The sequence below is a fragment of the Carcharhinus amblyrhynchos genome, chromosome 5 (genome assembly GCF_965287045.1).
Source record: "Carcharhinus amblyrhynchos chromosome 5, sCarAmb.v2.hapA, whole genome shotgun sequence".
Lineage (NCBI taxonomy): Eukaryota > Metazoa > Chordata > Chondrichthyes > Carcharhiniformes > Carcharhinidae > Carcharhinus > Carcharhinus amblyrhynchos.
This window is the reverse complement of record NC_137328.1, coordinates 107601309-107625448: the sequence shown is the minus strand read 5'-3', so window position 1 is coordinate 107625448 and position 24140 is coordinate 107601309. Positions and strand designations below refer to the sequence as shown.

General features: G+C 43.0%; 1 protein-coding gene across 7 annotated transcripts in view; it reads left to right on the top strand.

Annotated features, from left to right (window-relative positions):
- Nucleotides 1–24140, top strand: part of LOC145343280 (storkhead-box protein 2-like) — a 312594-nt gene that overhangs the window by 263785 nt on the left and 24669 nt on the right. For 6 of the 7 annotated variants that reach the window (XM_080189416.1, XM_080189414.1, XM_080189415.1 and 3 more), the window contains exon 2: nucleotides 9586–9738. In XM_080189416.1, the coding sequence (XP_080045542.1) occupies nucleotides 9586–9738 (153 nt within the window). Of the gene's footprint in view, nucleotides 1–9585; nucleotides 9739–17845; nucleotides 17918–24140 lie in introns of those variants that run through there. The other variant, XM_080189421.1, reaches the window with a different exon arrangement.

Genomic DNA, 24140 nt, shown 5'->3' with positions numbered 1-24140 from the left:
TCTGAGTCTGACAGGCACAGCAGATATTGTTGCCATGGTTTGGTGTATAGTTTGTACGATCTTTTCATGGCTCATATAAATCAGCAGCTGCCTTCATACATGTCTAATTTTTGTGCCCATGTGTGTGAAACGCTACATGGCACAGGTTAGACCTGGTAGGAACAGATCTGAACTTTGTGAAGTCCTTTAGAGAGATGAGGTAACCCAGAATCGCAGAATCGTTACTGTGTAGAAGGAGGCCATTCCCACCCTGTCTGTACTGATTCTCCAAATGAGCATCATGACTCAGTGCCATTCCCCTGCCTTTTCCTTGTACCCCTGCAGAATGTTTTGATTCAAATAATCACCTCATGCCTCTTAAATGCCTCAATTGAACCTGCGTCCAACACACCTCTGGGCTGTGCATTCCAGACCCAAACCAGTCATATGAAAAAGATTTTTCTCAGATCACATTTGTACTCACTCATTCTTATTTAAGAGCAAATTACTGCGGATGTTGGAATATGAAACAAAAACAAAAAATGTTGCAAAATCTGAGCAAATCTGACAGCATCTGTGGACAAAGAACAAAGCCAATGTTTCTCTTTTGGATGACTGAAAATGTTTTTTGGTAGTAGATTTTTTTATGAATGAGAATTTTTTTTTAAATGTTTCATCTCAGCTCAGCTCTTGAGGTCAGCCCATGATGGATACTGGGTGAGTTGGCATTGTAGGTCCAACAGCAGAGGGCGGTAGGTGATGATCATGGATTGGCACAAGTAGGCATGAAGTTGGTGTAAGGGCTAGACAGAGCAGCATGAGGTGACATGGGAGGGTCATGAGGGAGGGAGCATATGAGACATGGAGATGGGCAGAGGGGCATAGATTGGAGATGGAGATGCGCGTCGACATTAGAGGAGATAGGAGGCATGGGTTGACATAGATGGGGCATGGGAGTTCATGAGGACTGTTCTGTGTTTTATTGTTTCTTGTAAAACTTCAATATTGCCAGAGCACCGAGGCAACCCTTACCCAGCTCATCTCTGCACCCAGTCGCCTCCGCACTCATTCCGGGATCACCTGCCCGACTCTCGGAGAACCGCTCTGGAATAAAAATCACAACTTCTGAGGCACTTTGTCCTGGGGCAGGTTTGTGGAGCTGAGAAATATTCTGAATCTGGGAGCAAAAACTCAGTCCCTACTTTGACTCAAATTCATAATGGGGGGTATGCAGCAAAATGCAGCACAGGGGAAGACACATGGTTATCCTTTGGTGTAAATGACCTGGTGTTCAGGCAGTGTTCTGGAACCGCAAATCTGCACTTGTTTGTTTTTGTGAAGTGAAAACAGAAAGCCTGTGCTCTGTAACAATATAGGACGGACTGTCTGAGGCCGATCATGATCAGCCATGATCTTATTGAATGGCAGGGCAGGCTCGAGGGGCCAGATGGCCTACTCCTGCTCCTATTTCTTATGTTCTTATGTTCTTATGACCCGCTGAAAATGGTAGAATAAAGGGAATCATGCTGCATGCTTAGCTGGCAACAGTACTTTTGCAACCAAGAGCAAGAGTATATTATATTTTTCTCGTGGCAGAGTAATCTGTTGGGTAGAAGATCATTGGTCCATATGCTTCCAAGCCTGCCATCAAGTTCCTTGCCATGAGTACAGAATAACATATCTCTTTTCCAAACAAGAATTCATCAAATCTTTATTAAAACATGGGTCATATTTTATTCTTCCATCATCCTTATATAATCTGGTCTACACTTCTATTGGCCTCCGACTAAAAACATATTTGGCTACTTTGCTTATTTTGCTTTTCAATCCTTTAAGCTACATTTCTAAGTCCTTGAATCCTGCATCCAAACAAAGGATATCCCTGCAGCCAGATTCTCCATACCCACATCATTTCCCCTCAAACTTGTGGCGCTCAGCTTGAAAACCTTTAAGTCAGCGTTAGCAATTTGAGAATTATAGTGGCACTGATGCACCAATAATTCTTGGTTTATTTGTCTGTTTCATCACACCAAATACTACCAGTTAAAAACTTAGATCCTAGAAATGAATCTGCGCTCAAACTATAGTGCAATAGTCTGCATGCCAGGCAGCCTTCACGCATATATGTTGGTAAAGGCAGAAAACCAGTGTGATAATATAAAAGCAAAATACTGTGGATTTTGGAATCTGAAACAAAAATAGAAAATGCTGGAAAATCTCAAGAGGTCCCTCAGCATCTGTGCAGAGAGAAATGTTTACTCTCTCTCCACAGATGCTGTAAGACTTGCTGAAAATTTCCAGCATTTTCTGCAGAAAACCCAGCATTTGCAACTGGCAAAATATGGTTTTCATACGTTTTCATATGGTTTATATGGTTAATACGTTTTCATATGGTTTACGTTTTCATGTGGTTCATATGATTTATTTGATTTTCAAGGCCACGTTTTTCAAAACTGACCTGCCTCGAATGCAGCCAACACCAGACTGGCAAGTGGTTCATGCATGACGTAACTGACAATCCCTCAGGGGACTGCTAGAGGCCATCACTAAAAAGCCAAGTTTGTTTTTTTTAAAAAAAATAAGTTACCTGAATTTGGAGCCAAACACCATTCATTCGTATCGTTTCACCATTGCAACACTCCACCAAACACCCCATTCCCCTCATCCCACCATCTCTGGACTCCCTTCTCCCCACCCACCACGTCCCTACCCTCCCAGAAGTTAAAGAAAACGTAAAGTTTATTTATTAGTCACAGTAAGCTTTACATTAACACTGCAATGAAGTTACTATGAAATTCTAGTTGCCACAGTCCGGCACCTGTTCAGGCCAATGCAGCTAACCAGCATGTCTTTCAGAATGTAGGAGGAAACTGGAGCACCCGGAGGAAACCCACGCAGAGACAGGGAGAATGTGCAAACTCCACACAGACAGTGATGGAAGCCGGGAATTGAACCCGGGTCCCTGGCGCTGTGAAGCAGCAATGCCAACCACTGCGCTACCGTGCCACCCCGACAGCCACTTGAAGCTACCTGACAGACACTCTCAGCATTACAGCAGTTTTAAAATCCAATGCTGTGTTACAGGTGAGCTGTATGGGGATGCCCAGTAACCCTGCACGGTTCACCGGTATCAGACCCGGTACTCTGTGTGCCCATTCTCATGCAGGGATTGTTCTCTGTGTCCAGTTCCCCGTTAGTCTGCTCAAGCAAAGTAACTTATGCAATGTTGTCACATGTATTGAGCGATGGTGGCATAGTGGTGAGCATAGTGGTTTTCCAAGCAGCTGACCCAGGTTTGATTCCCTGCCATTGCACTGAAGATTCATTTGGGGTTGTACAGTGGTTAGCACTGCTGCCTCACTGTCTGTCTGGGTGACTGTCAGTGATGAGTTTGCACATTCTCCCCGTGACTGCATCTGTTTCCTCCAGGTGCTCTGGTTTCCTCTCACAGTCATGATGTGGAGATGCCGGTGTTGGACTGGGATAAACACAGTAAGAAGTCTCACAACACCAGGTTGAAGTCCAGTAGCAAATGCCACTAGTTTTCGGAACTGGCTGAAGGAACAGCCAGTTCTGAAAACTAGTGGCGTTTGCTACAAATAAACCTGTTGGACTTTAACCTGGTGTTGTGAGACTTGTTTACTGTATCCCTCTCACAGTCCAGAGTGGTGAAATTAGGTTGATTGGTCGTTCTAAATTTCTCCTTGGTGTTATGGCGATGTTGGGTGGATTAGTTAGGTAAATATGTAGAGTTAGGGCTAGGGTGAGATTGTTGGTGCACGTTCGATGGGCCAAATGATCTTCTGCACTGTAGGGATTCTATGATATAACCATTTTGATTTGATTTGATTTATTATTGTCACATGTATTGGTATGCAGTGAAAAGTATTGTTTCTTGCATGTTATACAGACAAAGCATACTACACAAGGAGAAGGAAAGGAGAGGGTGCAGAATGTAGTGTTACAGCTATAACATTGTTTCAGAGTTTAAAAGAGTAGAATTTTAAAAGCATAGAACAAGAGTAAAAGTTAGAATTTGAGGGAATGCTGTGCATAGCTCGCAGGAAGTCACCACACTCTGGTGCCATTTTGAAATCTAATTCTTGTGGGTAAAACTAGGTAGTAAACTGTAAAGCCATTCTTGCTGCTTCACATGCGGAATTCTTGCAAATGGTTAACCAAATTTACACAAAGCAGCAAGAAGTACAACCAGGATATTTTCTCCCGAAGCAGGAAGCTGAAAGCATTGTGAACAGAAAAGGAATCTGCCAGATTAAGTCCACGCTTTCATCACCACGATGATGAAATGTTCATGGGGAAACATTTCTGAGGCAGGAAAACATGTTCTAAATCACAATGAAGCCTGGTGAAATGCTTCAGTAAAACTGTGGGGCCCCACGCACCATCCACTACCCACCCCCCCTCCCCCCCCCCACCCCTGCCAGTTTCACCTGAATGCTTCTGTTGCCCTCTCTTTCATGCATGAAGTGAGGTGTCTTGTTACATCTGTAAATAGCCTCATTGTCACTCAAGACAGATGGCCGCAATTTTACCTGCTGTCATGTAAATACTTCACCTAATCTACCCAACCCTACAAATGAAAGAGGTACTACATTCCTTACTAATGCGGTGCTCAGGCATCAGTGTATAGAAGTCTATAAGATTATGAGGGGCACGGACAGAGTGGATAGTCAGAAGCTTTTTCCCAGGGTGGAAGAGTTAATTACTAGAGGGCAGAGGTTTAAGGCGCACGGGGCAAGGTTTAAAGGAGATGTATGAGGCAAGTTTTTTACACAGAGGGTGGTGGGTGTCTGGAATCAGCTGCCGGGGGAGGTGTGGAAGCAGATATGGTAGTGACTTTTAAGGGGCTTCTTGACAAATACATGAATAGGATGGGAATAGAGGGATGCAGTCCCGGGAAGGGTAGGGGCTTTTAGTTCAGCCGAGCAGCATGGTCGGTGCAGGCTTGGGGGGCCTGTTTCTGTAATTTTTTTTGTTGTTTGTTCTTTATACTCAGACACAATATAAACTGTGCACATCACTGTATATTGCTGGCTTTAACTCAACATGCTTTTTTAAAATTTCGGAGTGCAGATTCCCAGTGCGTACGTTTTAAAAACAGCCCCCCTTCTCCCGATGGAAGGATCGCAGATCCATTATATCCCCGGTTTCTAGTTCTGCTGTGGAATATTAGCAAACCATGACCTGCTTTTGAAAAATATGTCTTTCATCACAATTAGGAAATAACTAGTCATTTATGCAGCACCGCACAACACTGTCTCCCTCCTGAAACCTCAGTAGAGTTTCTGTCATCATCACCTTCTCACTGCAAAATCAGATAAATGGGGTAGTGACAATGCTGCAGCACAGTAGTAAGCTTCATGGAAAGAAGCAGAGTTGCCCAGCTCACAGACTTTTATGGGAGTTTTAAAATGTCAGGCAACACTCACAGGAAATGGACCATCAGGATTTGTTAACAGTTCATTGTATAACAACACTGGCAGAGTTGATTAAAAACTGCCATTAAACATTTGTTTATTTACAGTGCAATTTGTTGGTCTTGAATGAAAATTTAGATTGAGCTATGAGCTTGAGATAACAGAAAAAATTAGACCCACGCAGCATTACAGTACAAAAGGCCATCCAGCCCAATGTCTGCCCTATTACCCTGTATTTTCCCCTGCTTCAACCATCGCTCCAGTTTTTCCGTAGAAGATGCAAAGTTTCTCACTCTGTTAACGTCTGTAGCAAACGTTTCATGCTGCGATAGCCTTCAAGTGTAAATCAAATTTGCCCTAATCTCAGGTTTGACAAAGGGTCTTCTGGACCTGAAACGTCAGTCTTTCCTCTCCTTACACATGCTCCCGGACCTGAGATTTTCCAGCATTTTGCCTTTTGGTTACAGGTTCCAGCACGTGCAGTAATTTGCTTTTGTCCTAATCTCAATGTCCACCGTTTTAGTGACCATCTTCACTTGTGAATATAAATTATGCAGATAATGATTCAGTAAATAACCACCTTTTCAGTTAAAAGCAAAATACTGCGGATGCTGGAATCTGAAACAAAAACAGAAGATGCTGGAAAATCTCAGCAGGTCTGGGAACATCTGTGGGGAGAGAATAGAGCCAATGTTTTGAGTCTAGATGACTCTTTTCGGTGGTGTGTACTCTCGCAATTGTTCCTCGAACAACTAGACTCAGTGCTTTGCAAATTTTTCTCTATATCCCATTGTTGTTTCTACCTTCCTCTTCCCCTTTGTCACCCTCTTCAAGAGCCACCGATGATGAAATTCTTGGTTGCCTGTCCTCTGTCCCCATCTCTTTGCTTTAGCGTCCATTTTGAACAGGTGATGACCCCGATGAAATAGGGATAATTCTGATACCTTAAAGGTCACACTATCTATGCCTACACTTGCAGTGCAGTACGGAAGCAGAGCTATACTATTGGAGATATAGGGCAGGATTTTACGGTCTCGCTCGGGCCTGACGCCAACGGAGGTTCCCGTTCTGGGTGGTAGGTTTTCGGCCTCAGTCTTTCAGGTGCAATTTTAACCTGAGATGGATGTAAAAAAAACCTGTGAACTGAAATATTAAATGTGCCACTTTTGGACCTACTTCAAACATTAGATGTTAGAGACAAGCAAACCCAATACCGTATAGTGGCTTCACTATACTCTACTAATAGCAATTTCCTAACAACGCATTTTTGGTATGAATTTGCACCAATGTTGAAGTTGCACTAAATAGCAGGAAATCCCTTCCAAATTGACGTGGCTATCCCCTTGGCATTTACTTTAGGTGTTAAGCTGCTTTCCTTTGTTAACTTTAGACCTGTCATTCCTCCAGCATCTTGCTGGAATCTGTGGAATTTCAACTCCCTCCCCCGACCATCCATTTTAAACATCGGAGACAGAAACTCCATTATTTCAAGACTTTTGCCAACTGCGAAAAAGGTAAACAGAGAAGGGGAAAACTCTAATTAACGCTGACCTGACTTTTTCCTTCGGCGAGGCTGTCTCCACATTATGCTACAATATCGTAACTCTCTACGCTGTAACAACCATGAAACTATGCTCCAAAATGTAGCATTGTGAACAAGCACAGAACAAGGGTGCTAATCCCCAGCCCACTTTACGATTCAAGTGCCTGTGATTCAGTTTCCAGGATTTTATTGCAAACCAACAGACAAGTAAAGCAGATCTTTTTGGGGGGAATAAATTAGGATGTCACAAACTTTCCATCTGTGCAGCAATATATAACAAAAAGTGAAGGACTGTAAAGCAGGAAATGTCAGAGTGGTGAAAAATGTGAATGAAGTGCACAGTACTTAAAAAAAGATTAACAAACAGTAGAGTATGTAGAACTTCTGGGTGAGGTATGCAATTCTCGCTTAGCTTTTCGTGGATGTATTTTTATTAATGTTGAGACTGCTCATGCCTATAAAAAATGTAAAACTGATGAGTTTGACTTGGTTCGTCAATGTATATTTTGTCTGCTTTTTGCCTTATTTCTGCCTTGGGAAATCAGAGGTGGTATTTCAGATTGAATCGGTGCCAGAGGTCCGTAATGAAGAATAATAGCATCTCAGTGCACAGGAGAACAATACCCTCTTGACATCAGAGGTGCAAATTTATAGATTGCGCTTTGTGTTCCACTGTCACAACTTGCAGTTTGCAGCAGTATATCACTGCAGAAAGGTGCTGACAACTTCTGAATAAATAAAGCACAGATATTTGTGTCCTGTCAATGCTGAGGGCATGCAATAAAATGGGGTACTTCCACTGGCCGTTCTGATAGCAATCTCAATCATTAAAAATGTCTTGAATCTCCCAAACGTATTTTGTAATTTTACGAACACAGCTCTGTCAGCATGTGTTACCAAAGGAAGAAAAACGACAAAAAAAACATAATTTCTATTAGACAGTTTATTCCTTTGAACTATATTCCAGAGACTTGTCACACTTTTTTCTCTCCCATTTCCCCACCTGGCATTACCAATCCCTTGCTGAAAGACAGTCTTTCCTGACAAGGTAGTATTATACTCATAGAGTCATAGAATTCCTGCAGTGCAGAAGGAGGCTATTCGGACCTTTGAGCCTGCAGCGACCACAATCCCACTCATAACCTCGCATGTTTATCCTGCATTACCCTAGTGTCATTATCCCATGACACTGGGGTTAATTTAGCATGGCCAATCAACCTAACCTGCACATTGTTGGACTGTGGGAGGAAACCGGAGCACCCGGAGGAAACCCTTGCAGACATGGGGAGAATGTGCAAACTCCGCGCAGACAGCCATCTGAGGTAGGAATTGAACCTGGATCCATGGCACTGTGAGGCAGCAGTGCTAACAACTGTACCACCGTGCTGCCCCAGTGCCACTCCAATCGTAGAGACAAACCAAAACACAAGATCTTGTTGAAATCAGCCATTGTGTACATGTGCATTTGGTCAGTAATAGCAGTAGCAGCAGTATATAAGACTGTTAGGAAAATCATAAATGAATCTGATCCTGCCTTTGCACAGCACCCACGTGCATACCTTTGCAGTAGAGGTGATTGAATGCTCGTTGGGAATGGGAATACTGTTAGATGTTTTTCCTCTCCCCACCAACCTAGCTGAGCAAGTTAAAATCGATAGTAATCCTGGGGGCAGTACGGTGGCACTGTGGTTAGCACGGCTGCCTCACAGCTCCAGTGACCCGGGTTCAATTCCCAGCTTGAGTCACTATCTGTGTGGAGTTTGCGTGTTCTTTTCACGTCACTATGGGTTTCGATTCCCAGCTAGAGTTACTGTCTGTGTGGAGTTTGCACGTTCTCCCTGTGTCTGTGTGGGTTTCCTCCCGTAGTCCGAAAGACATGCTGGTTAGGTGCATTGGCCATGCTAAATTCTCCCTTAGTATGAACAGGTGCCAGAGTGAGGTGACTAGGGGATTTTCACAGTAAGTTTATTGCAATGTTAATGTAAGCCTACTTGTGACACTAATAAATAATATTGGTTAACTCAGTACAGACCACAGACTTTGAATTTGGAGATGTTGCTGTCTCACAACACCAGATTAAAGTTCAACAGATTTATTTGGAATCTTGACTAGGAATCTTGAATTCCAACCATTATCTTGCATTTGAGTCTTTGTCTCTATATGCTGTGTTTGTGAAACCTACTTCTCCACTTACCTGATGAAGGAGCAGCGCTCCAAAAGCTTGTGATTCCAGATGGACTATAACCTGGTGTTTTGAGACTTCTTCCCAGGCTCACGCCAGTCCAATGCTGGCTTCTCCACATCAATATTATTTTGGCTCTAGTTTAGTTACACCATTGATTTTTTTTTGTTATATACTAAAGAGCAGGGAGGTACAGAATAGATATATGGATTAATTTAGTAGCAGTTCATGTGTCAGATTTATGTGCCAGTTTTCAACATGTTACTTTTGATACATAATTTATTTTGATGCAAATATCTGATTTATATTGACACTGATTCCCGTTATAAAGTATTTGTTTGATCAGTGGGTACTGAGGAGTGTACATTTTAAACAGAATAAATTTAGAGCTTGTCTTTTGCATAATAAATCTAATGAGGTTTATTTCTACGTCTGATCCATAGGTGATGTGTCACCGATCAGTATGTCCCCCATCAGCCAGTCACAGTTTATTCCACTCGGGGAAATTCTTTGCTTGGCCATCTCGGCAATGAATGCTTCAAGGAAGCCGGTCACACAGGAAGCGCTCATGGAACATTTAGCTACCTGCTTCCCAGGTATGTTTTTAGCGATAAATGTTTTGCAAAATATACTGGGTTTAGCAATGAAGCTGAATTTAGAGATACCAAGAAGTATTTTGAAAATGTTGAAAACATATAAAACATTGGTTAGGCCACATTCGGAATACTTTGTCTCAATTCTAGTCACCACACTACCAGAAGGACGTGGAAGCTTTGGAGAGAGTGCAGAAAAGGTTTACCAGGAGGTTGCCTGGTATGAAGGATATTAGCTATAAGGAGAGATTGTATAAACTGGGATTGTTCTCCCTGGAAAGACAGAGGCTCAGGGGCAACCTGATAGAAGTTTAAAAAATTTATGAGGGGTATAGATAGGGTGAACAGTTGGAAGTTTTTTCCCAGGGCAGAAACGACAATTACAAGGGGGCACAAGTTCAAGATAAGGAGGGAAAGGATGGGGGGAAGTTTTTTACGCAGAGAGTGATGGGGGCTTGGAATGCACTGCCAAGTGAGGTGGTTGTAGCAGTTACGTTAACCACATTTAAGACTTATCTTGATAAGCATATGAACAAATGGAGAGTAGAGGGATGTTGGTTTAAATAGGACAGTGTGATTGGTGCAGGCCTTGAGGGCCGAAGGACCTCTTCCTGTGCTGTACTGTTCTTTGTTTCCTTTGAGGGTGAAATAGTTTTAAGTGATAGAGTCCCAGTAATATTGCAGTCTAAGCTATATGTCTAGTTGATGTATCAGTATGTGTTTGCATCAATACAGGAAAGGCTGATGGGGAGGTAATCAATCTCAGCTCTGCTTCTGTAGGGTGAAAATACAATAGATCCTCACCTGTAAGTTAAGTAGTCAGGTTAACATTTGGGGTATAACACATCTTTTAACAGATGCTGATTGCCTTGCTCTACATTTTCAGTATTTAAAGATTTTTTGTTTTATATTTAAAGGCTTTTTTTTAATTTGCAGAGTCTTATGTGAAACAAGTCCCATGGTGATCATGTTCAGTTGTTTATATTAGAATACAATGTAGCTGTTTAATATGACCTGCATATCTAATGCTCTTTCATGGGTAATTTGTGCCAAACCTTGTCGTGACTTGTGCTAGTCATGGGCAAAGTCCAATTATTATCAGTGTGGTTTTACATGAGTGCAAATGACTTTTATAATTAAACTACTGCATTACTGATGTCGGAGGGAAAAAAAATTCCAGCCAATGACTTCAGATACGCTGGCAGCATCTAGTAGTAGAAATTCAGAAGCAAAAAGCAGGATCTGCTTTTATATTATTACCAGCAAGTATTACATTCAGTGATTAAATCATTCAATTTAACAAATTGCTCTGTATTCTATAAGGTGTTATATTTGTTGTAAATACCAAAAGTGGACCGAACTGTGGCAATGGTTTAAGACTTCTCTTGAAAGGCATCTGGATAAGTGGAGAATGGAGAGATATAAGTGGTTGGTTTAAATAGGACAGTGTGATTGGTGCAGGCTTGGAGGGCTGTGCTGTTCAGGTCCTGCAAGTGATTGTACAAATGATTGTTCTCAAAATGGCTATATTTTCAGTTCCCATCCCCCTCCATTAACAACACAACTTTCACCAGACCCTACACTCTGGAACTTTCTTCACAAAACCCAGCAACTTGCCACTTCATTTCCAACAGTGGTGGTCGCTCCAAATCAAATTTTCCCATCTGCTGGTTGGTGTCCCTCGGCTGCAGCTTATCCTGCAGCAGAACATGCTCACCCCTCATGCCTGACTTGCTGCCCCCAGTTGGCTCTCAGTCTCCCAAAACCATACTTCTTTTTTTCATTCAAGAGATGCTCTACAACATGGTACAATTTAAGCTTCTTATGGACAAGGAAATAGACAAGTTGTGAAAAGAAGTTTTGAATTGGGAGACAGTGGATTTTAGTAAAGTAAGGCAGGATCGGGCCAAGGTAGAATGGGAATAACTACTGATGGGGAAATCTACAGAGGGTGCTAGTCCAGCATGCTGTAGGGTGATAGGAAGGAGTAACAAGCCCAGAGAACCATGAATGACCAGAGATATTCAGGATACAATGAGAAGGAAAAGAAAGGCTTTTGACAAATACAAGGGAAGCAAATCAGCAGAGGCATGAGTGAAGTGTAGAAAGTGCAGAGCAGAGCTTAAGAAAGCAATTAGGACAGCAAAGAGGGGATATGAGAAAGCTCTGACTGGTAAGAATAGGGAAAATTCAAAGATATTCTGTAAGCTTTTCAATGGGAAGAGGATAGCCAGGGAAAGTGTAGGGCCCGTTACGGACCAAGGAAGCAATCTGTGGGTGGAGCCAGAGGAAATTGGGAGAGTGTTGAATGAATACTTCACATCCGCCTTCAAGAAAATGAGGATGATGGTACAGAATTCAGGGAGGGAGACTGTGAGGTTCTTGAGCAAATTGACGTAGGAAGGAGAAGGTATTGGAGGTGTTGGCAGCCTTAAAAGTGGATAAATCTCCAGGTCCAGATGAATTGTGCCGTAGGTTACTGTGGGAGGCAAGGGTAGAGATTGCATGGCTTCTCTGGCCATGGGGAGGTGCCAGACGACGGGAGAACAGCTAATGTGGTTCCACTATATAAGAATGGTTGTAGCGATAAACCAGGAAACTACAGACCAGTGAGTCTCATGTCAGTGGTAAGGAAACTATTGGAGAAACTTCCAAAAGAGATCACCTATCTCTAACTGGAGAGACAAAGCTTGATCAGGGATAGTTAGCATAGCTTCATCAGAGGGAGGTCATGCTTAACAAATTTAATTGAATTTGTTGAGGAGGTGACCAGGTGTATAGATGAGGATAGAGCAGTTGATGTAGTTTATATGGATTTCAATGAAGCCTTTGACAAAGTCCCACATGGGAGACTTGTAAAGAAGGTAAATGTACATGGGATACAGATTAATTTGATAAAGTGGATTCAAAATGGCTGAGTTGTTATTGACAGAGGGTGATGACAGAAGGCTACTTTAATGAATGGAACCAGTGTCCAGTGGCGTACTGTGTTGAGTCCTCTATTATTTGTCATTTATGTAAACAACATAGATGACTGTGGGGTGGTGGGGGGGGAGGTGGGGAATAGGATTAAACTAAGTTTGCGGATGACACAAAGATTGGCCAGGTTAACAGTGAGGCAAAGTGTCTTGGGCGAAAAGAAGAAATTGACGGAATGGTCAAATGGGCAGATAAGTGGCTGATGGAATTTAACACTGAAAAGTCTCACGTTGAAAGGAGTAATTTGACAAGAAATATTCAATGAATGATAGGACACTAGAAAGTTCTGTGGAACAAAGTGACCTTGGCATGTTTGTCCACAGATCTCAAAAGGCAGAAGAATGTATTAGTAAGGTGTTGAAAAAGGTATATGGTACACTTGCCTTTATCAGTCAAGGCATAGAGTACAAAAGCAAGGAAGTCATGTTGAAGTTGTATAGAATTTTAATGATGCCACAGCTAGAGTACTATGTGAAGTTCTGGTCGCCACATTATAGGAAAGATGTGATTGCACTGGAGAAGGTGCAGAGGAGATTCACCAGGATGCTGCCTGGGATGGAACATTTAAGTTATGAAGAGAGGTTGGTTAGGTTTCGGTTGTTTTCGTTGGAGCAGAGAAGACTGAGGGGCGACCTGTTGGAAGCGTACAAGATTATGAGGGACATGCACAGAGTGGATAAGAAGCAGCTGTTCCCCTTAGTTGAAGGGTCAGTCACAAGAGGACGTAGGTTCAAGGTGAGGGGCAGGAGGTTTAGGGGAAATATGAGGAACATTTGTTTTACCCAGAGGGTGGTGACGGCCTGGAATGTGCTGCCTGGGAGAGTGGTAGAGGCAGGTTGCCTCACTTTCTTTAAAAAGTACCTGGATGAGCACTTGGCATGTCGTAACATTCAGGGCTATGAGTCAAGTGCTGGCAGAAGGGATCAGGTGGGAGTTCAGATGTTTCCAACGTGTCAGCTTCATTGGGAGCAGCACTTTGTCCTGCCACTGGCTGATCAGCCTCTTCATCTCTTGGACAAACAACAACACCACTTGTTGGCACAATTTGATCAGGCAGTAACACTGGCTCTTGGGATGGCTCCCACCTCCTCAAATTATCTACATGTTTCTTCACTAACTTGTCCTACACTCTCACCTCATAGGACGGTGACTCCATCCTGGCCACCACAACTCCTGATATCCAATTCAGTCTATTTCCAAAATTCTTCGCAAAAACTAGGTCGTCTATGCTTGTCAGATGCTCTTTTTATTTTTGATGAATCTTAGATGCTTTTCTGACAACTCTGCCTCTTCTCCACCTTCCTCACCAAATTCAGAACTGCCAGGCTCATCCTGGTCCAGGAGCTCAGGTGCAGTAATTCCAGTGGTGTTATGAAGGGTGGTGCTCTCAGCTAACTGGAACAGTGTTTGATAGGCTAGCAGATTTGCTGGTAATGTTATCTTAATTTCTGGTGATGCAGGTGTCAGCTTCATCTTGAAAGTCTGAACTGCATATTTGGTCAGTCACTTTGAAGAAGGGTGGTATGACACAGTTCGAACATGTTTTACATCATTAGATGTCATGAACTTCTGGAATTCGGTACTTGTGAATACTGTTCTGTTGTCCAAGACAAGTACTCCTGATATGCTGTGGGTGGGGAAAGTTTGGTGCAGTTTCTCGACCGTAGTGTATGAATGAAGTTGTGGATCTCATTTCGAATGCCTCCATCCATTTCAGGCATCCACGAACAAAAGGAACATTGTGTCCATAAATGGGCCAATTTAATTCACGTGAACTTTTACCCTTGGCCAATCTGGCCATTCCCAGGATACAGGGGGGCTCTAGCTGGTGGCATTCGCTGAAACTGGCAATGGTCACATTGTTTGACAACACTTTCTATATCAGCATCAATGGGAGGACACCAGATATAGCTTCTCACTAGCATTTTCATCTTCAATATGCCCAGATGGTCACTATGCAATTCTACAAACAATAACCCTCTTCTTGGAATGGAGATGACTACTCTAACTCCCCAAAGGACAACACCATTCTTGCAGCAGCGCTTATTCTTCCTGAGCTGATGAGGCAACATTTTCTCTGAAGCTCTCTCATTTTGCAATCCATGCAATATCACGTGTCTAATCTCCAAAACCGGTGAATCTCTATTCATCTACTGTGCTGTTAGAGGTAAAGAGTTCAGAAAGTTTAAAGCCATTACAATTGCCTGTGGGCCTAGAGGGAGTGGTACGTTTTTGTGAAATGGGAGATGACTTAAAGTGTCTGCATTGGTTATGTAAGCCCCTGGCCGATGTTTGAATGTCTATTTGTAGGCCAACAAGTACAGTGCCCATCATCTCACAGAAGCAATTGGAAAAATCGCCTTGTCTTCCTTGAAAGGCCCTAAAAGTGGCTTGTGGTATGTGATGATAGTAAAATATCTCCCGTTTATGTATTGATGAAACTTCTTGATGCCATAGATATTGGCTGAGCCTTCCTTTTCTATCTGGGAGTATCCTCTTACTGCATCTGACAGAGTCCTTGATACATATCCAATAGGTCTCTTGGACCCATCATCCGATGGGTGGGCTAACAGCCTCAACTCCATATGGTGATGTATCGCATGTAAGTACTATCTTCTTAGAGGGATCAAAATGCACTAATAAGCATGTTGTGTGCCTCTTTTTTTGTGTTTTCCCACACTATCTCTGGCACTTCTTTAGCAGAACATGCAATGGTGCTAGTAATGTTGATAGAATTGGGAGGAACTGCCTGGAATAATTGATCATCCCAAGGAAGAACCTGAGTTCTGAAGTTTTCCTAGGGGCTGGTGTCTCTTTAGTCGCTTTTGCTTTCTCCTTATTTGGGAGTAACTCCTGAGCATTGATCCAAGAATCAAGATAAGCCATCTTCTCTAATTGGAAGTTTTATACCCCTGAGGCTTATATTAATATTGCAATGAAGTTACTGTGAAAATTCCTGAGTCGCCACACTCCAGCACCTATTCAGGTACACTGAGGGAGAAATTAGCATGGTCAATGCACCTAACCAGCACATCTTACGGACTGTGGGAGGAAACCAGTGCACTTGGAGGAAACCCGTGCAGACTCCACGCAGACAGTGACCCAAGGCAGGCACTCTGAGGCAGCAGTGCTAACCACTGTGCGACCGAATCTTTTCAAACCTTTGTCCAAATTTGTCAAATGTTCCTCCTTGGTGGACCCTTTAACTGGGATGTCATCCAAAGAAGTGATAACTCTAGGCAAACCCTGCAACATATTCTCCATTGTTCACTGGAAGAAAGCGCAAGTCAATGAAATTCCAAACATAGACATGTTTTAATATAGACTTTTACATGTATTTATGGTGACATAAGCTCTTGATGTGTTGTCCAGTTCTAACTGTTCGTAAGCGTGGCTCATGCCGGCTTTGTACATAACAGACCCCCGTACACATCCTCCATCTTGGAGATGGGGTACTTATTCAGTTCGCAGCCTGGTTTACCATCAGCTTGTAGTCCCTGAAGATATAGATAGTCTTGTCTGGTTTAATTACTGGCACAATGGGTGCTGTCCACACTACAGATTGTGCATGGCCTGATGATGCCAAGTCTTCCAGTTATTTTAGTTCTGTCTCTACCTCCTCTGCTAATGTGTTGGGCACAGGTCTTGCCCTAAGAAATCTCAGGTTTGCTTCCGAATTCACATGGATTTTTGCTTGCAATCCTTTGATCTTTCCTAGTTCCTCCTGGAACACCTCTAGTATCTACTCAGGGTTACAAGTCACTCCTTTTATCTTAAAGATGTCCTGTCAGTTCAACTTAATCTCCTGGAGCTAATCACACCCCCATTAAACTCGTTCCTTGGCCCATCACACCGTCAGTGGTCACAGTGCCAACTGCTGTCTGTGATAGCAGGGGTTGTAGTTGTTCCTAATATCTTTATGTCCTTGCCGGTATGTGTGGCTGGTCTTGCTGCAGTGTTCACCAAGTTCAGGGATTGGACTCCTTTGAAATATTGGTAGGTCTGTTCACACTCAACAGTAGCTAATGCCCCCATGTCTGCCTCCATCTTTAGTTGCCGGCTCTTCACTATCAACACCACTGTGGTAAGGGCTACTTTGCCACACTGCTTAGTGATGTCACATTTTGCTCCACTGGACAAACCTCCATACAATGCACTGGGACTGGGTTATTTACCCTGCTTGTACTGTGCTAGCCCTACCTGCTTTTGCATTTATGCCTCAAATGATCTTTTCTTCCACATCCAAAGCACTCTGTTCCCTTAAGTCTGCACACTGCTGAGAAGTGGCTACCCTCACATCGAAAGCACTCTGCATTACTCCTACGCTGCTTAAATCTTCAGTGTTTAGTGATTCTTTCAGCTTCTGCAAAAGCCCATGAACTGCACTGACATCTCAATGCTTGTTCCCCGTCGGGTGATCTGGTCATATGATCTTCCTGATGTATGCCAATTAAAGGGGCCATCTATTACAGTTGAGGAACTTCCAGGTGGTAGTGTTCCAAGCATTTGCTGCCCTTGTCCTTCTAGCTGGCAGTGGTTGTGGGCTTGGAAAGTGCTGCCTTCAACGCCTTGCATCCTTGCGTTTAAATCGCTCCATTACCTCGAAGACTCCCTATCTCTCTAACCTCCTTTATTGCTACAATTCCCTGAACTTTCTGGTCCACTGATTCCAGCCTCTGTGCCCTCCTCCACCCAATTACATTCCCGCTTTACTGACAATGCCTCCAGCCATCCAAGCCTCCCTAAACCCCTTTGCCTCTCTACTCCCCTCTCTTTGTTCAAGACCCTTCATAAAAACTAGATCTTTGATGAAGTTTTAGTCTTCCTCTAATATCTTCTTCCTTGTCTCATGAGGTCTCTTTTTTCCCATCTATACCTGTAAAGTCATGTTTTTCTGGACTAAAGACACGCTATAACTGTAAGTGTTTGATTACCCAGTCATTGAGTACATTCAAGGTTGCACCAAGGTTTGGACTCAAAGGAATATGGGAATCAGGCAGGAAACTGACATTGAGGTCAAAGGTCAGCCTTGATATTATTTGATTTGATTTATTATTGTCACATGTATTAGTATACAGTAAAAAGTATTTTTTTTGTGCATTTACAGATAAAGCATCCTATCCATGGGGAAGGAAAGGGGAGAGTGCAGAATGTAATGTTGCAGTCATAGCTAGGGTGTAGAGAAAGATCAACTTAATACGAGGTAGGTCCATTCAAAAGGCTGACCGCAGCAAGAAAGAAGCTGCTTTTGAGTCTGTTGGTGCGTGTCCTCAGACTTTTATATCTTTTTCTTAATGGAGAAAAGTAGAAGAGAGTATTTCCGGACTGTATGGGGTCCTTGATTTGCTCTCTGCTTTTCCGAGGCAACGGGAAGTATAAATAGAGTTAAAGAATGGGAGGTGTGGTGGACTGGGCTTTGTAGTTTCTTGCAGTCTTAGACAGAGCAGGAGCCATACCAAGCTGTGATACAACCAGAAAGAATGCTTCCTGTGTTGTGTCTGTAAAAGTTGGTGGGAGTTGTGGTGGGCAGGCCAAATTTCCTTCGCCTCCTGAGAAAGTAGAGGTATTGGTGGGCTTTCTTGACCATAGCATTGGCATGGATAGACCAGGACAGGTTGTTGGTGATCTGGATATCTAGAAACCTGAAGCTCCTGACCATTTCCACTTCATCCCCATTGAAGTAGACAGGGGCATGTCCTCCACTATGCTTCCTGAAGTCGATGACGGTCCCCTTTGTTTTGTTGACATTGGAGATGGATTATTGTCTTTGCACCAGTTCACCACATTCTCTACCTGAATGGTGCAGCAGGCTGAAGGGACCAAAGTTCTTATGTTCTGGCTTTAGTACAGTGTAAAATGTTCCAGAAACAAGATGCACTCTTGCAATATATTTTCTGGATAAACAGGAGAAAGATTTTGACCGGCAGGATAAACCATGTACAGGAGGATAAGAATGGGCAGAGGCGACCACCACTATTACTTCTCTTTTCATTAGTTTTCACCTATGAGTAAGAAGGCAAATTTTGAGCTGGTAGGTTCAAGGACATTGGATATTACATAGAAACGTACATAAAAACTAGAAGCAGGAGTAGGTTATTCATCCCTTCGAGCCTGCTCCACCATTCATTGTGATCTTGGCTGATCATCAAATTCAACATCCCCATCACGCCTTCCTCCCATATCCCCAAGATCTTTTTTGAAATCACATGACGTTTTGACTTCAACTATTTTCTGTGGTAGTGAATTCTAAACATTCCCCACTCTCTGGATGAAGAAATTTCTCCTCACCTCATTTCTACAAAGTTTATCCCTTATCCTCAAGCGATGACCCCTAATTCTGGACTTCACCACCATTGGGAGCATTCTTTCTGAATCTACCCTGTTTAATCCTGTTAGAGTTATAAGTCTCGATGAGATCCCCTCTCACTCTTCTAAACTCCAATGAATATAATCCTAGTTTCTGCTCATATGACAGACCTACCATCCCAGGAATCAGCCTAGTAAACTTTCTCTGTACTCTTTCTCGAGCAAGGACATCCTTCCTCACATAAGGACACCAAAACTGCACACAATATTCCAGGCTTCACCAACACTCTGTACAACTGTAATAAAACATCCCTATCCCTATACTCGAATCCTCTTGCTATGAAAGCCAACATATCATTTGCCTTCTTTACTGCCAGCTAGACCTGCACGCTTACTTCCAACAACTGGCACACGAGGACACCAAAGTCTTGCAGTCAACCTCATACGCTGCAGGAAAGGATGCCCCAGGGCATTGTACATCGGCGAGATCATGCACACCCAACAACAACAACGGATGAACAGACACCACGCATCAATTGTCAGGCAGGAGTGTTCCCTCCCAATCAGAGAACACTTCAGTGGCTGAGGAATTCGGCCTCCGATCTTCGAAAAAGCATTTTCCAAAGTGGCCTTTGAAACGCACAACACAGAATTGCCGAGTAGAAACTGATAGCCAAGTTCCGCACTCATGAGGACAGCATTAACCGTTATCTCGGTTTCATGTCGTGCCACATGTGACCCCACCCTACTGTTCTGTGGGGAAATATCTCCTTGACTGTCCTGTTTTGACAACATGCGCACCTTGATTACGGGTGATAATCTGTCTGCCTGAATTAGTTTGCATAGTGTTTAACACTATCTTACTCTTTGATTGTAATTATCTCTCAGCCTTAAATTATCAGTTCTTAGGTCATCCTTTCACTTGTTATGCAGCCTGTCGACACATACTGATTATACTTAGCTGCTTGCATTTGTCTATTAGCACTCATGATTACTTCTAAAGACTTGTTTTTCAGCCAGCCTACACTGCACTACATTGTCCTTTGTACTTATCCTTTGACACTCTTGATTACCTGTTAGTGTCGAGCTACCCTCACTCCGCCTCTATATTCTGTGCCTGTGCACCTTGCTCCATTTTACTGAAGTAGGAGCAGAGCAACAAATAAACTGTTAGACTATAACCTAATGTGGTGTAAAGGACTTATTAGTCACAAGTAAGGCTTACATTAACACTGCAATGAAGTTAGTGTAAAATTCCCCTGGTCGCCATACTCTGGCGCCTGTTCAGGTCAATGCATCCAATCAGCACATCTTTCAGACTGTGGGAGGAAACCGGAGCACTCAGAGGAAACCCACGCAGATACGGGGAGAACGTGCAAACTCCACACAGACAGTGACCCAAGCCAGGATTTGAACCTGGGCCCCTGGTGCTGTGAGGCAGCAGTGCTAAGCACTGTGCCACCATGGGATCTCTCACCTCGCTGAGTATCCACCTCTCTCAATTTACACCCATTCAAATAATAAACTGCCTTCTTATTTTTGCTACTGAAATGGGTAAATGTGAGGTTATCCACATTATACTGCATCTGCCATGCATATGCCTACTCACTCAGCCTGTCCAAATCATGCAGAAGCATTTCTGCATCCTCCTCACAGCTCATCCTCCCACCCAAATTTGTACCATCTGCAAGTGTGGAGATAATATATTTAGTTCCCTCATCCAAATCACTAATACATAATGTGAACAGTTGGGGTCCAAGCACAGATCCCTGTGGAACCCTACTGCTCACTGCCTGCCAATCAAAAAAAGACCCATTTATGCCAACTCTTTGCTTCCTATCTGCCAACCAGCTTTCCATCCATTTCAACACATTATCTGCAATCCCATGTGCTTTAACTTTACATAGTTATTTGAGACCTTGTCAAAAGCCTTCTGAAAGTCTAAGTAAACCACATTCGCCAGTTCTCCCTCATCAACTTTACTAATTACAATCCTAAAAAACTCTAGTAGATTTGTCAAGCATGATTTCCCTTTTGTAAATCTATGCTCACTTTATTTGATTACACCACTGCTTCCCAAAAGCTGTGCTATGAAATCCTTGATAATGGAATCTAGCAACTTCCCTACTGTTGACGTTAGACTCACAGTCTATAGTTTCCTGTTTTCTCTCTTCCTTCCGTTTTTGAATAACAGGCTTACGCTAGCTACTCTCCAAACTGTAGGAATCATTCCAGAGTCCAAATAATTTTGGACAATGACCACCAATAGATCTACTGTTTCTAGGACCACTTCCTTAAGTACCCTGGGATGAATATTATCAGGCCCTGGGACTTATCCGCCTTCAATCCCTTTAATTTCCTTAAAACTGTTTTTCTACTAAAACTGATTTCCTTCAGCTCCTCACTAAAACTTGTTCCTCAGAGCTTCCTGTACATTATTCATCTCTTCCTTTGTTAAGGCAGACGCAAAGTACAAATTAAGTTCCTCAGCCATTTCTTTGTAACCCAGTATAGATTCCCCTGTTTCTGACTGTAAGACCCTACATTCGTTTTTGTCAATCTTTTTCTCTTTACGTACCTTCTCTTTACATAGTAGATCCATCTTCTGGAATAATTGTTTAACAATTTGTCACCTATTAAAGTGACACTTCACAAGAGTAACAGAGGTGCCATATGTGATTTGATTTTACATGAAAGACCTGTTTACATAACAGCTGTTTGCACAAATTAACTCTATAATTAATGGCCAATGCAAGTAAATAGAATGATAGAATGTAATTGTGGAAAACTGAATAAGTGTAATCTAGAGGAAATCCAAATTTAAAAAATGCAGTTTTCATTATTTGCTTCAAACCCCAGTTGTATTTTTTTATTTTATGGTCAACTAAAACCATTTTTAATGTATCCATATGTTGCCAGCACTGTTAGTGTCAGAGGAGTGATAACCACCTTAGTGTACGTATGTTGGGTGAGCTTCTTTTATATTAGTGTGGGATTGCAATCAAATAGAGAAAGCGAAGTTTGCAATGATAAGTTGATTGAACAGAATTCTGTGCTATTATGGAGTTCAGATTACAGGGCTTCAACAGGCAGTTGGAGATAACGTTGGCAAGTGTGAGGTTATCCACTTTGGAAGGAATAATAGTAAAATGGACTGTTATTTGAATGGTGAAAAATTACAACATGCTACTGTGCAGAGGGACCTAGGGGTCCTTGTGCATGAATCACAAAAACTCAGTTTGCAGGCGCAGCAGGTGATCAAGAAAGCAAATGGAATATTGGCCTTTATCACGAGGGGGATAGAGTATAAAAGCAGGGAGGTCTTGCTGCAATTGTACAAGGTACTGGTGAGGCTGCAGCTAGAGTACTTTGTGCAGTTTTGGCCCCCTTATTTGCGAAAGGATATATAGATCTTGGGGGGAGTGCAGAGAAGATTCACCAAGTTGATACCAGAGATGAGGGGGTTAGCTTATGAGGAGAGATTCAGTAGATTGGGCCAGTACTCGTTGGAGTTTAGAAGGCTGAGGGGTGATCTTATAGAGACATATAAGATAATGAAGGGGCTAGATAGGGTAGAGGCAGAGAGATTCTTTCCAATTAGAAAGGAAACAAGAACTAGAAGACACAGCCTCAAGATAAGGGGGAGTCAATTCAGAACAGAGTTGAGGAGGAACTTCTTCTCTCAGAGGGTAGTGAATCCCTGGAATTCTCTGCCTATTGAAGTGGTGGAGGCTACCTCGTTGAATATGTTTAAGTCACAGGTAGATAGATTTCTGATCAATAAGGGAATTAAAGGTTATGGAGAGCAGGCAGGTAAGTGGAACTGATCCACTTTCAGATCAGCCATGGTCTTATTGAATGGCGGGGCAGGCTTGAGAGGCTAGATGGCCTACTCCTGCTCCTATTTCTTATGTTCTTATGAATTTCAAAGTCTGTTTCACTAAGACTACTAGTGTAGTGAGATATTCTTAAGGGTTAAAGTGTGGATCAGCTTCGAAGAGTTTCATGAATCTTCAGACGTAGGCAAACACTAAGGATGGATTTTCACGGACACGGCACGGTGAAACAGTGTTTAGCACTGCTACCTCACAGTGCCAGGGACCCAGGTACGATCCCCGGCTTGCGTCAATGTCTGTGTGGAGTTTGCACATTCTCCCCATGTCTGCATGAGTTTCCTCCCACACTCCAAAGATGTGCGGGTTAGGTGGATTGGCCATGCTAAATTGCCCCTTAGTGTCAGGGGGACTAGCTAGGGGAAGTGCATGGGGATAGGACCCAGGTGGGATTGTGGTCGGTGCAGCCTTGATGGGCCAAATGGCCTCCTTCTGAGTTGTATGATTCTGTGACTCCATGGTTCTTTAAAAAATCCCGAGTGGGACTGGTTGGGCTGCTCTTGTAGCCAGAATGCCTGGCACACACTCGGCAAAATAAATCATCCATGGAAAGTCTGAGCCTGGGCTGCGCTCTCGAAGGAAATTCTACAAGGACACCAGATGCTTCACCAAGGAGTTTTGACATCAGCTTTTGAGTCCAGATTTCTCCAAGATCACCACACCTGCTGCAAACAAGTTAAATAAAAAAATGGTGCAAGTGTATTTCAGAGACAGAGAGAAAACTCAAGGAGAAGAAATCCTGAGCCAGCAACTCATCCAGGAATCATCTGCAGCAGAACCTTCCAGACGCAATGCAGCCTTAGCAATGAGGTACAAATCCACCAGAACCCGAACAAACACTCTGTAACCCTACCAAACACAGCAGAACCCCACCAAACACCCCGTAATAAGAATGGAAAGCAAACCCATATCAATGTCAGGCAAGGTTTGTGTGGCAGTGCGTGATCCTGATGCCTGGGTCTCAGTGTGGCCAGCTGCAGCTGAAAATGTTGGATTCACTAAAGCCATTGAATTCACTGAGGGAACAGCCATTCCAATCCCCAGCAGGTTTGTTTTTTTAAATTAATTTGTGGGACTTGGGCATTACTGGCTGGCCAGCATTTATTGCCCATCCTTAGTTGCTTGAGGGGCAGTTGAGAGTTAACTGCTGTGACCCTGGAGTCACATGTAGGCCAGATCAGGTAAGTTTGGCAGATTTCCTTCCCTAAAGGACATTTGTGAACCAGA